The sequence below is a fragment of the Sphaerodactylus townsendi genome, linkage group LG03, assembly GCF_021028975.2.
Source record: "Sphaerodactylus townsendi isolate TG3544 linkage group LG03, MPM_Stown_v2.3, whole genome shotgun sequence".
Lineage (NCBI taxonomy): Eukaryota > Metazoa > Chordata > Lepidosauria > Squamata > Sphaerodactylidae > Sphaerodactylus > Sphaerodactylus townsendi.
The window spans coordinates 112,784,507-112,800,791 of NC_059427.1; the positions used below are offsets into that span (position 1 = coordinate 112,784,507).

Sequence of the window (16,285 nt, forward strand, 5' to 3'; positions counted from 1 at the left end):
ACTTCTCTGGGCCAATAATGGGAGCTGTTGAAGAACTCAAGCCCCAATGGGTGAGGGAGGATTTCTCTTCTTATTTGGGCAAGCTGTGAGATACTTCTTATTAATTTTTCCCCCTTGGGCTACCAGGGGTAGGGAACCTGCGGCTCTCCAGATGTTCAGGAACTACAATTCCCATCAGCCTCTGTCAGCATGGCCAATTGGCCATGCTGACAGAGGCTGATGGGAGTGGTCCCTGGTATCTGGAGAGTCTAGACTACCCTGGGCTATACCAAAAACATGCAACTTGTGCTATTTTTTATTCTATACCATGGTCCATGCTAGCCTAATCTCATCAGACCTCAGTATTTAGATGGAAGACCTTCAAGGAATTTCCTTGAATCCACAAGAATGAATTCTGCTAGGACAAGAACAAATTCCACTAGGTTTAAACTGGAATCGCCAACTTATTGATTTCTTGATTTAGGGAGGCTAGCTCTAACAAACTCTACATTGGAGTGCTTTATTTTTCTGCATTTTATAGTCTTTTCTGCATTTTATAGTCTTTCTCAAGAAGATTCAAGTTATCCAGTAAACACATTTCAACTGAAAAAGAACTTTTTTAAAAATAAAAAGCACTTTATTCACACATCAAACTTGATCTTTTGTAAATAACTGTGGTATGCTTCTCTTTTTGCAATGAAGTCAACATATAACATAAGATTACTTATTCCTGCGGTCCTTACCGTTCTGTTCCTCCAGTTCATTCCCAATTTCCTGCCCCATCTGTTTTTGTCGAGACAAGATTGAAGAGAGAGCATCAAGACCAGCGTCCTGCTCTGTACAGAAACACAAAGTATCAATCAATAAAAATCCCATCCTTAATACTATCCCACACAGTCTCCTGCATAGCAATAGGGCAGAAAGAATAAGCTGCATAAACTGAGCGGAAGTATGAAGGCTACATTCAAAGTGGTAAACTGTATTGATCCCAAAGATAATGGATTCCATACAGTGACAGTTTAAGAAGCTAGGGTAAATGCAGACAGTGCAGGGTAGTTTCTTTCTGAGAAACTTTAGTTAAGTCCCAAACCCTTCAGGAGCTGAAAGTACAGCTGATCCTCAGCCCTAAAAGCACTGGATTTTCTGGCCCACTCAGACATCCATAATTAAGCCTTTTGATTTTTCTAAGGAAGGTTTTACATGACTAAGAGACAAATAGGTGATGCAAGCACCAAGGAATCCAAAGAGTTTTTCAAGCTGAGTGCAAATGTAGCATTCATGGGAGAGATAATCCAACTCTTGGCAGAGGCAGCTACAAGTAAACATAGTCACAATAATTAAAAAACCCTCTTTCCTATGTCTACAAAATACCCTCTACTGAGATCTGGAGCATATGGCAATACCACACCTTTAGTCTCTCAAAAATCTCTGAAATACACTTCAGCTGCATACAGCTCTCTTTTGTACTTAGCCATTCTTGGCCACGAATGTAGGGCTGTTGCATTTTTATCCCCCAATGGTATTAGAACCACTACTTCGGATTGCATTTGCGAATGGGTAAAAATTCTTCAAAGGTACAGGAAGAAAGGGGTATGTGCTGATTGCTGTTGAAGCAAACAAAGCGACAAATTAATGACTGACTGACAGCTAAACGAAGTGTTTCACACTTGAGCCAAGCTTTCTAGAACACACATAGCCAGACAATGGCAAACCACCTCTGAATGTCTTTTGCTCTGAAAACCCTATGAGGTTGCCATGTCAGCTGCCATTTGACAACCAAAAAATGTCTCTGTAAGGTTTCTAAAGTCTGAAATAGCATAAAACATTCAAAGTGAAAGTCAGATTGTGACTTTAAGCATCATTTCAGATACAAAATGGAAAAACAAATGCTTGCAGATTATTTAGTTCCTTTGTACTTTCTACCTTTAGCAGGTTTGTTACAATCAGCAGGAAGGAAATAATGTTTGTTTCAACAAAAGGACTCCATAATCACCAGCATAAAATTAAGAGCAAGGAAAATGTGGAGCTTGGGAGATATCTGGGAGTACAGGAACAGCAGTACAGTAAGAAGAAGAAAGAAAGTGGGAAGAAAATGCACGCTGCAACAGGCCTGATCCTGCGACAGGTGCGTAGCTGTAGTGTCCTCTCACATGGACTGAATCCTGGTTCAGCCTGGTGGGCCATAAATTGTGCAAACCCACTCTGAGCTAGTAAAGATGCAGCCATCAGGACCAGGTACTTGGATAAGAAAGACTATGGTTGTTCTGAGTTAGAATGGACTACAAGACTACTAAGAATTGCACAAGGCTGTATTAGAATAACATTCCCTTGTCTGAACGCTAACATAGGCTACCCTGATTAATTCCAACAAAACATTCTGCCAGTGATCCGAAGATGCAGAAGACTGATGCTTTCAAGGGGACCTAGAGGAGTCAGACACTAAAATGCCAGTGGTACTCAGGCAGAGCTCTGTGCCTAATTACTTCAGGCTATTAAGGAATTCCACCTTGACAAGTTATTCCCCAGCTGCTGACAAACGGACCTGCAAATACCAACTGTATGAACTTAAACATGGAAACAAACATCAAGAGCTCAAACATTTTGGATAATCAGGGACAAACTATGTTGAATACAGGGAATTGATACCTCCAAGCTTTATAAATGAAGCATCACTGAATAAACAAACCCTATGATGGAAAATTTTGTTATCCAACTTGCTTTCACAGGAACATGTTATCCACTGACCAACTGTATCAGTAGGGAATTCCATGAAACCAGTGGGAGAAGACTGAAAAACCCCCAAAAAGAAACGGAGGTTTCACCTTCAATGATTCTCTGTTGCTGCTGCTGGATATCAGCGAAGCCAAGGCCCCTGGTTTCCTCAGGTTCTTCCACAAGCCATGGGTTTGTTGTGCCATGCTTGACCCTTCCTGTCATTAGGCTGGACCTAAATACATTTCAAAAGGAGGGAAACTTTTATTGTAAGAAATACATTTAAAGTGTTAAAAGTTTAGCTCACATGCGGTTTTTCACAGCATTGTGTGACACCATGCAAATGCACAGCACACCCCATGTACTTCCATGTAAAGTCTGAAGTCAGTAACACACAAGAAATTCTGAAGAGCTATCTAAAACTTCTTAACTGTCAGTGACAATCTGTATCTCTCAGAATCAGTGGCACACCTTGAAAATTGTTTTAATATTCTAGGAAGGAAGGAAGGAAGGAAGGAAGGAAGGAAGGAAGGAATGAAGGAAGGAAGGAAGGAAGGAAGGAAGGAAGGAAGGAAGGAAGGAAGGAAGGAAGGAAGGAAGGAAGGAAGGAAGGAAGGAAGGAAGGAAGGAAGGAAGGAAGGAAGGAAAGGAAGGAAGGAAGGAAGGAAGGAAGGAAGGAAGGAAGGAAGGAAGGAAGGAAGGAAGGAAGGAAGGAAGGAAGGAAGGAAGGAAGGAAGGAAGGAAGGAAATACCAAGGCGATCCAGCAGCTAAGCTGTGGAAAAACACATCCTTACAGCACTCACAAGACAAAACTGAAATAAAATAGTTCTTTTTCATCTGTGCTGGGGGCTCCGGGGGGTAGAATATAAATTTGCATATCTGAAGGAAGGTTTGTAGCATTCAGAAGGCATTTGAATATAATTACGTGTGACATTTTAGCACCAGTATACACTGAGAGCACTTTTAGGCACCAGATTCCTCAACAAATCCATAAGCTACAAAGGAAATACCACAGAAGAAGCACTTTTGTTGTTGTTGTTGTTGTTGTTGTTGTTGTTGTTGTTGTTGTTGTTGTTGTTGTTGTTGTTGTAGATTTCACAGCTGCCAGATCTTTAGCTGGTTGTTGGCCTTCATTACAATTTGAGCCTCACACAGAAGCCTAGGAAGTTGTAATGTATCGGCATCGTATTCATGCAGATCCCAGCAGGGCTGCCTTCTGAATTTGACAGATGTTAATTTTGTCAATTCGAAGATGCTTCAAGTGCTGCCCTAGTGTTTTTTATTGTTGTTGTTGTTGTTGTTGTTGTTGTTGTTGTTGTAATACAAAAACAACAAACACATTGTATCACAAACGCCAGATCACTGGTTGGTGTTGGCCTTCTATCCGCTTCGAGTTCCACCCTGGAACTTAGGAAGACGTGATATATCGGCATAAAATGTTTGCAGATCTTTCAGATACTACCAGGTTCAAATTCTGTTCTACTGTATTACTACAGACTAACATGGATATGTCACAAGTCTTCCTTGTCTTTTGAACTGACAGTGGCTATTCTGAAATGTAAACTATTTTGGGGCCCATTGCAAATAAAATGAACAATATCATCTACAGGTAATCACCAGGCATCTAAAAGGTAGACCACACCAAGCAGGTATTGTTAAAGTTCCCCATTCAGTTGATCAGCTTTCAAAAACAATATGTTGCATGACCGGCTGAAGGGAATTCCCTTTGAACATAGGTTATGTCTGTGTATTAATAATGATATGGAAACTGTGTTACACATTTTGCTTAAATGTCACTAGTATAATCTGCCTCGTGAGAAATTGATACTGCCTTGAATAAACAAAAGATCTTTATGTTCTGAACGGCTTTTGGTAAAATATCTCTTGGAGGATATAGTATTTTAATTTAACCTTAGCTGTGGCTATGGAGATATGAATTTACAGTTTTAGCTTATTTATGTAACATTTTATATTGCTCCCTTCAATTTTATACTGTATGGAAACAATTTTAGATTTTTGTTAATCAATTTTATTTCTGTTTAACTCTTTTCTAAATGAGTCTTTGTTGTTGTTGTTGACAGATGTCAAGATGTTGGTAAGATGACAGCTGGAAAACAGCAGTTGGGAGTTAGCAGCTGGAGAATTGAGAAGGAAAAGAAAATGTCTGATGGAGCAAAACTGTTTTCCAGAGTTGCTTAGAGCTCACTGAAAATAGCCAGTTCATAATCAAAGCATCCCAACTGCAGGAACAGGACCACAGTCCAAAAGTTCTACAGAAGTGAAACGTAACTTCTACCTTACTTTCTTCAGCGTTATCGTATATCATAAATGAAAGTTAATTTCATGTTTTGTTTAACCTCTCAGGGAAGCACACACACAAGATAATATCTTAATTTATACATGTATTGTACAGTAGAAAAGAGCAGGAGTCCAGTAGCACCTTAAAGACTAACAAAATTTCTGGCAGGGTACGAGCTATTTTGAGTCGCATTTTATACATATTATAGGATTTGAACAAATGGCAGCAGCGTGTGAATGGAACAAGCTGGTTTCATTTCATTTCATTTTTTCGATTTATACCCCGCCCTCCCCTGAAGGGTTCAGGGCAGCTTACCAACAGACAAATCAAACAGCATTGATCATAACATATCAAAACAACATTTCAAGACATAATAGCAAAATATCAATAACATCTTAACAACAAGAAGCAGTATAGTAAACATCTCAAGCCTGACAATTTGCTAAACCAATAACAGCAGCACTAAGAACAAATCCACACCTATCCATACTAAATCCATACAATAGTAATAAATCAACAATAGGGTGCTGTGTGGTTTCTGGGCTGTATGGCCGTGTTCTAGCAGCATTCTCTCCTGACATTTCACCTGCAACTGTGGCTGGCATCTTCAGAGCCCGGAAACCACACAGCACCCCAGTGATTCCGGCCATGAAAGCCTTCGACAATACAAAATCAACAATACATTAACAGAACATAAACATATCAAAATGGGCAATATCAAAACATTAACAATAAATCAGTATCAGCCCCAACCCCAACAACTCTGTGTGAATGAAGGTCAGTTATTAAAGGGAGTGGGCTATTTTGTCTGTTGATGCCCCTGGGTGAGAGAGAGGACCCAAGAGGGGAAATGGTCAAGGCTCTTTACATATTCTAAAAGAGACTAGAAAGATAGCAATGTGTGGTAACTGACCCACTTATGACCCAGCACCTAACAGAGAGAGAGAGAGAAATTGCTAAGGGTGGTAGGCATCCCGTATAAGTGGAGAAACTCATACAGGGCTTTTCAAAAGAAATCTTTCTAGCCTTAACCCTCTACTCTAGAATATGTAGTTGCAGCTCTCTAAACTTTCCAAGAAATAAAATATCATAATCTTACAGGAAACAACAGCTTAGTCACTTTCAAAAATGTGTTGTGGCACAAGTTCTCCCAACTAACCAATTATAAGCTTCTAACAATGGTTGTGACAAGTGACCTACTGATACCAATAATCTTTCTGACATGTCTGGTAGCTCCCTTCTCACCCAACAGAGCCTCCAGCTCCCCTCTTTCCTCCAGTCTTCCTCTGTTCCAGTTTGGTGGTGTGAAGATTAAAGCTTATCCAATTAGCCACTCGCTGCATTCTCACTTAAATCTTTGAAATCACCACAGCACAGTGGAATGTGCAGATAGCTTTTGATTACAGGAGCAGATTTAACTAATTAAAAGGCTAAGCAACGTGCCCAAACATAAAAGATGTTGGGGGGTTATAATCAAGGGTTGTGCCACTGCTTGACAAATAGCAGCTTATCTTCCCAAATGCATTGTTTCCCTGGAAATCCTTATAAAACTTCCCAACTCAGATTAGTCAACCAGATCTTACCATAAACTATGACCACACAGGCCTTTCAAACTTTCAAGCCATCAGCAGCATCAGCTATTTTTAAACAAAACCCAGGTCACCCTATACTGGGCTGTGTGATTAATCACATTTCCCCCCGAATAGATACCAACAACAGTAACGATATTTGACGTGTTTTGAGCACCTCTATTTAAATTGGCAAATATATATATATTATTAAATGAGACTAAGTTTTCCCAAAAGTGATGGTGCAAGCATTTATACACATTTATGCACAGCATTTATACACATGTATACACATTTATGCACAGCAAAAACTGCCTTGCCCATTTTCAAGTCCAGGCTATGCTGCTATGTTCACACAACAGAGTGCATTCATATTATGAAAAGTTGTGGAATGCCAGGTCTCAGAAACCAGGGGTAAAGGTTTTAAACATTCAGTGCTCTCACACTTGCAGCACAAACATTACACACCAAAAATGCCTATATACACCCACACAAAGAAAATTTGAAATAGACGAATATGAGAACTTAACGGTGCAATCTGAGAAGGACAAGAGGCTGGGCTGTCCTACCCCTGAAGGGAAAACTAGCCACTCTGATGAGCCCACAGGAGTGCTGCTCCAGCATCCTATTGCCTTCAAGATGTTGGAGGGAACACAGGAGAAGGAGGAGTGGAGTTCTGTCTCAGGGAGAGAGCAGTGACAGCTCAGGTCTGGCTCAGCGAAAAGAGAAGGCAGGTTGAAGGGTGGCTGTGCCTGGTAGTGGGGCAGATTTGTTTAGCTTTACCTCTGGGAGAAAACAAGAGTACCCAGTTGTTAGGCCTCTCTCTGGTGACAAGCAGACCTTTTACAAATTACTCTTGACTCTGGGGCAACAGCAGGCTACTGTGGGTAGAATCCTGTATGTGTGAGAGGATCCAACCTACTGGCTAGTCAACAAAAGTCTGTGCCTGAAAGCACGGTAGAAAAATCTAACTACTCTCTGAAGTCATAAGCAGCTCAATTTTTTGCCTTAGCCAGGTTTCAACTTTGTCTCCCTATAGACCTGTGCTGTTGGTTTGTTTCTTTAAATCAACCTGTAAACAAATAAAGCTTAGTTGTTTATATATAAATCCAGCCTCAGTGATCTCCATAATCTCCTCGTACAACACAAAACTTACCTCACAGCGGCAAAGCCAAAGCCTATACACTCACTACCTGTAGAATACCTGGAAACTGAGCGGGAGGTTTACATTTCAAAACAAATCCAGAGCCCAGAAATCTTAGGAGGCTGTGTGCATCCCCTCAATCGGGAAAAAAGGATTTTCGCACAATTCTACACACAGTTCCCACAGTCTAAGTCAGTGGTGGCGAACCTATGGCACGGGTGCCAGAGGTGGCACTCAGAGCCCTCTCTGTGGGCACGCGCAAACAGAGTCGCCCCCACCCCAACATCTAGGCTGGCCTGGGCCGCTGGGCTCGATTATTACCATTAAACCTAAGACCTAGTTTGGGGGAAGTAGGTAACCCTGTTAAGCGCTGTTAAACCCCACTGATTTTCATGCAAAGAATTAAAGCGCGATTCTTTACCTGGGAGTAAAGTAAAGTATTACCAACGGGTGCCTCGGTTGCTGGCAATGGGGCTTGCTTCTGAGGGTCATGATTCACCCATTGGAAGAGTTGCATGGCTGCTTCAAAGCAAAGCCACTGACTACCACCAAGCTTATTCCCAAGCAATGCACGCATCAGAGCCAACCGTTTTTTCCATACAAAAACCTCAGTATTCAGGTTAAATTGCCATGTTGGCACTTTGCGATAAATAAGTGGGTTTTAGGTTGCAATTTGGGCACTCGGTCTTGAAAAGGCCGTCACTGGTCTAAGTTCATTAAAACCAATACTTCTACAACCAGCTGAGTGCCTCACATCAACATTCAGCTGAGGACAAGCTCTGAGGCTTCAGTGGAAGATTGTTCCATAAATGTCCTGCTCACCTGGCGGGAGGGAAGTCCTGGGACACAACAGCTCTGTCAGCAAATGCTCTAGGGCTCCTGCCCAAAGTCTAAGGCCCAGTAGCACAATCCAGAATCAAAGTCCAAAAGCAGTCCAAGGTCAGACAACAAAGTTCAAAGAGACAAGCAAGTGAGGAAACTTGTAGGATTCTAAGCAGGGTTGCAGCCAAAGCTGCCTGCAAACTTATACAGGGTGTTTCCCTATAGAGGCCTCACAAGGTGAGTCAGTTTCTCTTCTCATGAGCAGTTCTGGAGCCCAGCTCTTGCAGTAATTTATCAATCTCTCCTAGCATTTTTTTTAGCAGAAGGGAGGTCACAGGTCACCAGACGTGGTACTCCTGCACCTGGTCCATGCCTCAGCCCTAGCCCTCTGCTCCTCGGGTGCTTTGGGAGACTATGGCAGGTCTCATCATGGGGGGGGGGGGTCCATGTTGGGGACTCAAGGCCTGAAATCAGTGCCACTGCTGTCTCAGGATCCCTTTGGAGAGGCACTGGAGATTCTGCCTCACTGGGAGAATCTGCCAAGGGGGAACTTGGAAACATCTGTCATCCTCCTCATCCTCCTCCAAGGACTTCTCTTCCCATGCTAACCCAGAGTGGCCTATGGCAATAAAGCATGGTGCAAACATCATAAACACACTGGTAACTCTGATCATATTTGGAAACACTGCTTCAAGAACTTCTGCCAGCTGGAGCTAGATGGGTGGTAACCCAAGAAAGAATCTTCTTGGCCATTCCATTAAAACTCAGGAACTTCCTCCCCAGGGGAATTCATCTCTCTGGCTCTGCCATTCTCTTCCAACAGTGGGTAAAGACATTGTCATCTGGCATTCTCCCAGTAATTGTTATTAAGCCTTCTTCCTGTTTCTGTGTTTATAGGTTTTGTTGAGTTGTTTAAATATTTTATATACACTTATATTTTAAATGCTGTCTTGATGTTTTAATGTTGAAATGCTTTATAGTTCACTGCCTTGGGGGCCCTATTAGGGTAAATACACAGCACGAAAATATTTTTTATATATACCCTTAGTTTCTACCAAGCATTCTGGTCTTCTGCTAGCATACAAGATTAGAGGTGAGAATTGGAGAATGGCATTTCTTAAACGCATTGAACTCAAGCCTAAATCTAATTATCCACACCCCTTTAAAACAGATAAACACAAAGCAAACTCAGGGCATCAACCAGAATATGGATCTGGGTTGGTGGTACTACCTGGTGGATCTGTGAACAAGGGACATTTTCTGGCAGACTGAAATAGCATCGACTGACTTATGTGAATCAGGAAAATAACCAGTTTCTACAAGTGACATATTATTATCAGTGATTTCCCACTTTAACTTTCCATATAACAAAAGGCCAGGTCAAATCTTTCTCATGCAAAGGAAATAATGTACCACCTCACTGCCATTACCACTAAAATCTCGCCTCAGTAACTCTTGAACTCCAGAGTAGAATAAGAAAGATTCACAAGCGAAAAGAGGCCTCAGTGTCTCAAAAACACCTATGTTTATCCGATCAGATTAAGACGCAGCAAAGGAATTACAGAAACGAAGAAGAGTTATTTTGTATACCTGTCTTTTTTCTAACTTTAAGGAGTCTCAGAATGGTTTATCATTACCTTCCCTTCCCCTCCTCCACAACAGACACCTGCTGAGGTAAGTCGGATTGAGAGAGTTTGAAGAGAACTGTGACTAGCTCAGGGTCACCCAGCAGCATCATGTGGAGCAGCGGGGAACAAACCTGGTCCCACCAAATCAGAGCCCACCACTACACCACACTGGCTGTTCAAGTAAGGCAGCAAGTAAGAAATTTCTCCATTCTTCATAGATAGTGATATCTAAGAACATAAGAACATAAGAAAGAGACTGCTGGATCAGACCAGAGTCCATCTAGTCCAGCACTCTGCTACTCACAGTGGCCCGCCAGATACCTTTGGGAGCTCACATGCAGGATGGCCTTCTGCTGCTGATGCTGATGCTCCCAAGCACCTGGTTTGCTAAGGCATTTGCAATCTCAGATCAAGGAGGATCAAGATTGGTAGCCATAGATCAGTGGTGGCGAACCTATGGCCCTCCAGATGTTCATGGACTGAAATTCCCATCAGACCCTGCCAGCATGGCCAATTGACCATGCTGGCAGGATCTGGTGGGAATTGTAGTCCTTGAACATCTGGAGGTCCATATGTTCACTATCACGGCCATAGATCGACTTCTCCTCCATAAATCTGTCCAAGCCCCTTTTAAAGCTATCCAGGTTTATTCCGATTGCTGCTTCAGGTAGCTCAGTACAGTAACATATAAAAGCATCATAAAAGCCCAACTATTCAACAGCCTTCTTACATTTAGGAAGTTTGAATGATTTTTTTACAAAGGCAGGTTGCAAGCATTTTTCTTGTTTTAACATAACCTGCCCTGACGAACTTATACGACTGATGGTTTATCAACAATACTAGCGTCAAAATCTGTACCCTAATTAAGGCTGACAATACCAGAGTGTGAACTACTTTGGTGCCACTTAAAACAATGCCCTCATCTGCATCCTAGCTCAAGTTGTCACTAAAATAAGGATTAGAAATACTAAGGCCACTGTACCACACCAAGAGAACTTACATTAAAGCACATTTCAAAGGACATCAATTTAGCCAATGGTGACCAAACATAAACAGAGATTAATTTTGAGAATGCCTTCACAATTTCTTCACACCGTGTGGACAATAAGACATGTGATCACTGATGCAAGAAGGTTAATGAAGGGGATGGCAATAGGGAACGGTTTGAAAGACTTGTGAGACTGAGGGATGCAAGTTCACAATAGATTAGTGAAGAAAAATGACATTGAAAGAAAGGAAGAGAGACAGGAATTGTCTGTCTGTTCAAATATTAAAAATAAATCAACACAAATACACTGTCACCATACACACAAACAAACATTAGGCCCACAAGCTTCATATTTCAAGGACGAAATTATCAAATTCTGCAAAGCCATAATTGGATTTAGATGAACAAGGTTTAATTTATCTTCCAGAGCATGTAATAATAACAAAGTTCAGAGTCTGAAATGTCTTTTAAAAATACAGAGAAGTATTTTTAATTAATTACAGTGAGAAGGAAAAGGAATACGACATAGATACCAATACACAAGCTGGAATAGCTGCATACGGTAGATGCACTTTGAAATAAAAGAATTACAGCATTGATATTCTTTAGTTGGCCTGAAAGAAGCCACAGATGCCATCCTTTCAATAGAGATTGCCAGCACCTTGCATCCTCCAGCCTTGCATCTGGCTTAGTGTATAGTTTTCTTTTGGTTGTAGAGAGCAAACAGAGAAGGGCAGTTTTAAGACCTTCCAATTTAAGGAATCTTGTTTCAGGTGTAGCATTTCATGTGTGTCTTCAGCCACAGAGGTATATACCTGACCACATTTGTGCCCTCTGGCGGCAAAACGTCACAATTTCCCAAACAGGAGAAGCTTCCCAAAGAAACATTTCAGTCTGGTGCATGCATGAAACAATCCCTCTGCTAAGATAATTCATCGACATGGAAGCCATTGCCTGACTGATTTTCCACGCTCAGTTAAACCAGCTGAATGCAAAACCCACCACACCGGAGCGATAGAAGGATTTGCAAGGCTCGCTAAGGGATTACAAGGCCATAAAACAATTAATGGATTAGATGCTCTTCTGCAGTTCTGCTCCTAGAAACATATTTTCTTTTCTTAAAATATCTAAGTTACATATTCTTGGTTTAACTACTTCTATCTTCTACGTAGGCAGCTAAAGAGACATCAGCAAAATCCAAAGTGACATCATATTAAAATCTCTGTTGCTTCAAATTCTTTTAGCTCAGGGCAATGTTAAAATGTAGATGACATTATTTAGCATAAATAATCATATATTGCTACAACACACAACAGTTATGTAAACATACGCACCAATTTGCCTGCCCACTGCTACACCTGCCCACTACTTCTCCCAAGATTCTATTCTGTTAGTTCTTCAACAGGGGTGGACTCAGAGCCCCTGCAAAGTGGCATCACTGTGGACCCCCTGCTTTTGCACCTTATCATCTCGCCTGCTGGAGTCCTGCTGGAGCCAAGGCAGAAGGGGCTCCCAGTTGGTCTGGGGAAGGCCATCACTCCCATTTGAAGCAGAAGAAGAGCTGGAAGAAGGCCCTCCATTTGACAATTATTATCCAGGCAACTGCCTGAGACACGACTGGTCAAAGCAGACCCAGGCTTGCTTGAAGACCAGAAAGTGCTTCTGCTCCCTCAGAAGCACTTCAGCCCCAGCAATAGAAGATGTTGCCAGGCCAACACACAGGAAGATGGCATCTTCTCCTCCATCCTACCCTGCCCCAGTTAATCAAGAACTCCCCTTGCCCTGGCTTCACTAGGGACAGTCAGGAATGGAAATCTCTAAAGCCAGTCAGCCAGCCATGCGTCTGCCCCAACCCCACTGCAGCTAGGTAGTGACACTGAAGCAAAGGGCTGCAGTTGCTGTTTTGACCAGCTGAACTGCCTATCCCCTACTGCTCTGGCAGCTGCAACTCATCATCCCTGGCCAGTGCAGCATGCCCAAAGCTGCCTCAGCTCACTAGCAATGATGGCTACTGGAAGCAGGCAGCACGGCAGGTTGAAGCAGAATGTGCAGCGCCAAGTTATGGTGCACAAGCTGGGAAGAGCTACCACCGAGCATTCCATAGAGGCAGGAAACATGAGGCTAAAGGAGCCTCTGGGGGGATTTGGAGAGATGCAGCCCTTTAGGGCAGAAGAGCACAAGGAATTTCCTTGTAGTTTTAATGGCCAGTCCATCCAGTCCTCTGATGACACAGTTTTCTTGTATTTAGACAGCTAAAAAACTCCATGTAACAAAAGTACCACCGCAGAACAGCTTCTATACTGATTCCCCTTAGTTCCTTCTGATTTCTGTTTCCATCCTTCTCATGTCCTAACAGAAGGCTGAAGAAATACAAACCCTATATATTACCCAGACCCAACAATATGTACCTGTTCCTAATTTTTTTTAATACTCACACTTCTCCTTCTACTTATCTACTTTGTTGCTTCAGAGATGGTTCTTGTGCTCATCTCTGACCCAGCTTCGCTAACTTCTTCTTCAACCAAATTATCCCGCAGGGTAGGTTAGGTTGACACAGTGTTATCCAGCTTCAAGGCTGAATGAGGATTTGGGTCTTGCTAGTTTTAGTCTTACACTCTAAACACTATATTACACTGCCTCTGAAAATGCAAACAGTAGTTACTTTTAGGCCTGTCATCATGATTGGGTTTAATGTAGCCCTTTGAGTTTTTCCCTACTGTCCGTGTACTCAACCTGGCAGGCCTGCAGTGTAAGAAGAAGTCCCAGTGACTGTACAGCTACAATAATGTATAGCATAATACGTTATAAACCCATAATACGTTATAAATCCTAGAATTCTCAGCAGTAGCCAACACTAACTAGCCCACATGCTTACAGAAACATGAAAATGACAGTCATGATGAACAGTGAAATTGGTTACATTAAGAACACTGTACATTCAAAAAGAGGGATGCTATGCACAGAAGTGCTTCAGAGATGTTTTGATGACACAACTATGCTCCCACACTGCTTATTTAAAAGCATCAATACCATACCTTATCACTTCTGGTTCCGTGTCATCATTTCTGAAAGATGCCTGAAGTCGTCCATGTCGTGTGAGAAGATCATCCAGTAAATTCTGCCGTCTATCTCCTTCGTGTTGTGTTCTACAAGAAGTAGGTTAAGGTTGATTCTCAGAAATAAACAGGAAAATATCTATAATTTACATTTTCAGCATTAAAATAAGTAATCAAGTCAGTTACAAGTGCTATAATCAGGAAGAACCCCACACACATTCACCTTTCAGCACAGCAGAGATTATGCCGAATTTAAGAGACATGAGCAAAAATACACACAATTTCTACCTCACTTTAAATATATATGTATAAACCTACCCTAACACAAATTATAGAACAAACAGCATAGTGGCAAAATGCATAGATACCCTTCAGTTCTTAGATGAGACCTGCTCTATACATGCCTGCACAAAACAATCACCTGGGCACAACTTCTAAGCTGATACCCACTTCAGGGCCTTTATGTGCAAAACTAGACCTAGTTGGATTTGCACTACCCCATTTGTACCCAACAGCTGCACCAGCCCATTTAGTTAAGCATGCTTCAGTATAGTGCTTGCATGTACAAACCTAGCACATGAAAAAGTTAAAATTACAAGTACTTTAACATTCACTGGAAATCTTAGAAGAAATAAAAAGGGACCAGTTGCTTTCTTAATATAGAACATTACAGTCAATCTTGCAACACCAGGAAGGCCAGTGAGAAAATAATTTGCAAGGATACATCTGACGTGTTGATACAGAGCGAAACAGCAGTTCCTTCAGATGATCAGTCTTTTCTTTGAGACTTGGCAGCAGTGACCGGATGACAGCATTGAGCTAAGGGAGACCATGAAGAAGAGAAATAAGTGAGAAGTTTATCAGAATTACAATAAGACCAGCCAAAAAGGAGGTAGACAGTATCTTTTCTCACAGGAAATGCTTGGTCTATACACTGGTAATTGCCTCCTGATTTCTAATACAGTTCCTGCTATTCTGTGTGGCAATACAGTGTCCTAAACATTTTTTTTTAAATGTTGGAAAAGGTGTAACCCAGGGGTCTGGAAAATCCCACTCGGATAACATTTCCCATTTCAAATAGAAAAACAAACCTAATCAAGTCTAATCAAATACCTGTAATAATATTGCAGCAACTATGCAGGCCCCAAATAGCCAGGCGGCACGCCCCAGCATGTAAAGCAGTTTGTCTTGGAATCTTTAAGCTTGTGGGGTATCTGGTGCTAAATGTACAGATCTTCTGGTTTGGGGTAAAATTTTCACACATAGCAAAGCCAAAGACCAGAAACTGTGCAAAAGATGCAAAAAAAAATCCCAATGATAGTTAGCCCTGTTCATGAGAGCTCTAAGATAATGAAGTAATGCTATCGACCCACAAGATTTTTCCCAGGCTACAATTCCTTCTGAACTAATTTCTCCTGTGTCTGCTCTATATTCTGTAACTCAGCAATATAAATGAGAAGTCTGAGTTATTGAAAGGAATGAGGATCAACAGATTACACTGAACCCCAGAGTCCCAAATGGAAAGAAAATCAGCCCCTTTTCTTGTCATATAAACATCCAAGTGCACAAAAATGGCATTAATACCTTGCAAACAAGATACTGCTCACATTGCCCCTACTTGGCCCAACAGAGGAAGCACATTTTTGCCATTAAAACTCTTCCCAGTCCCTGACAACATAACATAACTGCTTTTTTTTAACATCAGTCCATAACATGAGTTGTTATGGCAATAAATACTGCCATTGTTGGAAGCCTGTTTACACTGGATTCAAATGCTCACTTCCCACTTGCGCAGTGAGCAAATGCCTTCAAGTGCACTAGCATGAAAACATGGAAAATTTTTCTTCATAAGATCATTCATCAACTGAGCAATGTGTTTCATAACACACAACCACAATCTGTGCAGTACAGGGAAAGTGTGGGGGAGTATAAGGTGCTTCTGATACATGACTGCAATAGTTCCAGATTCCCTTTTTACATAATCAAACACTCAAAATGCTGGACACTCTTGGGGAGTGGCAGAGAGGCAAGAAGACACTTGAGAAATCATTAATCTATTCAGGAACAGTACAAGGGCAAAATAACTGA

General features: G+C 41.6%; 1 protein-coding gene across 2 annotated transcripts in view; it reads right to left on the reverse strand.

The window, feature by feature from the left end:
- The window catches only part of STX8 (syntaxin 8), a 39,815-nt gene that overhangs the window by 13,706 nt on the left and 9,824 nt on the right, over window positions 1-16,285 (reverse strand). For both annotated transcript variants that reach the window (XM_048487735.1, XM_048487734.1), the window contains exons 3-6: window positions 14,922-15,016; window positions 14,177-14,287; window positions 2,802-2,926; window positions 723-815 (exon numbers count right to left, since the gene is read on the reverse strand). In XM_048487735.1, coding sequence (XP_048343692.1) covers window positions 723-815; window positions 2,802-2,926; window positions 14,177-14,287; window positions 14,922-15,016 — 424 coding nt within the window. The remainder of the gene's footprint in view (window positions 1-722; window positions 816-2,801; window positions 2,927-14,176; window positions 14,288-14,921; window positions 15,017-16,285) is intronic.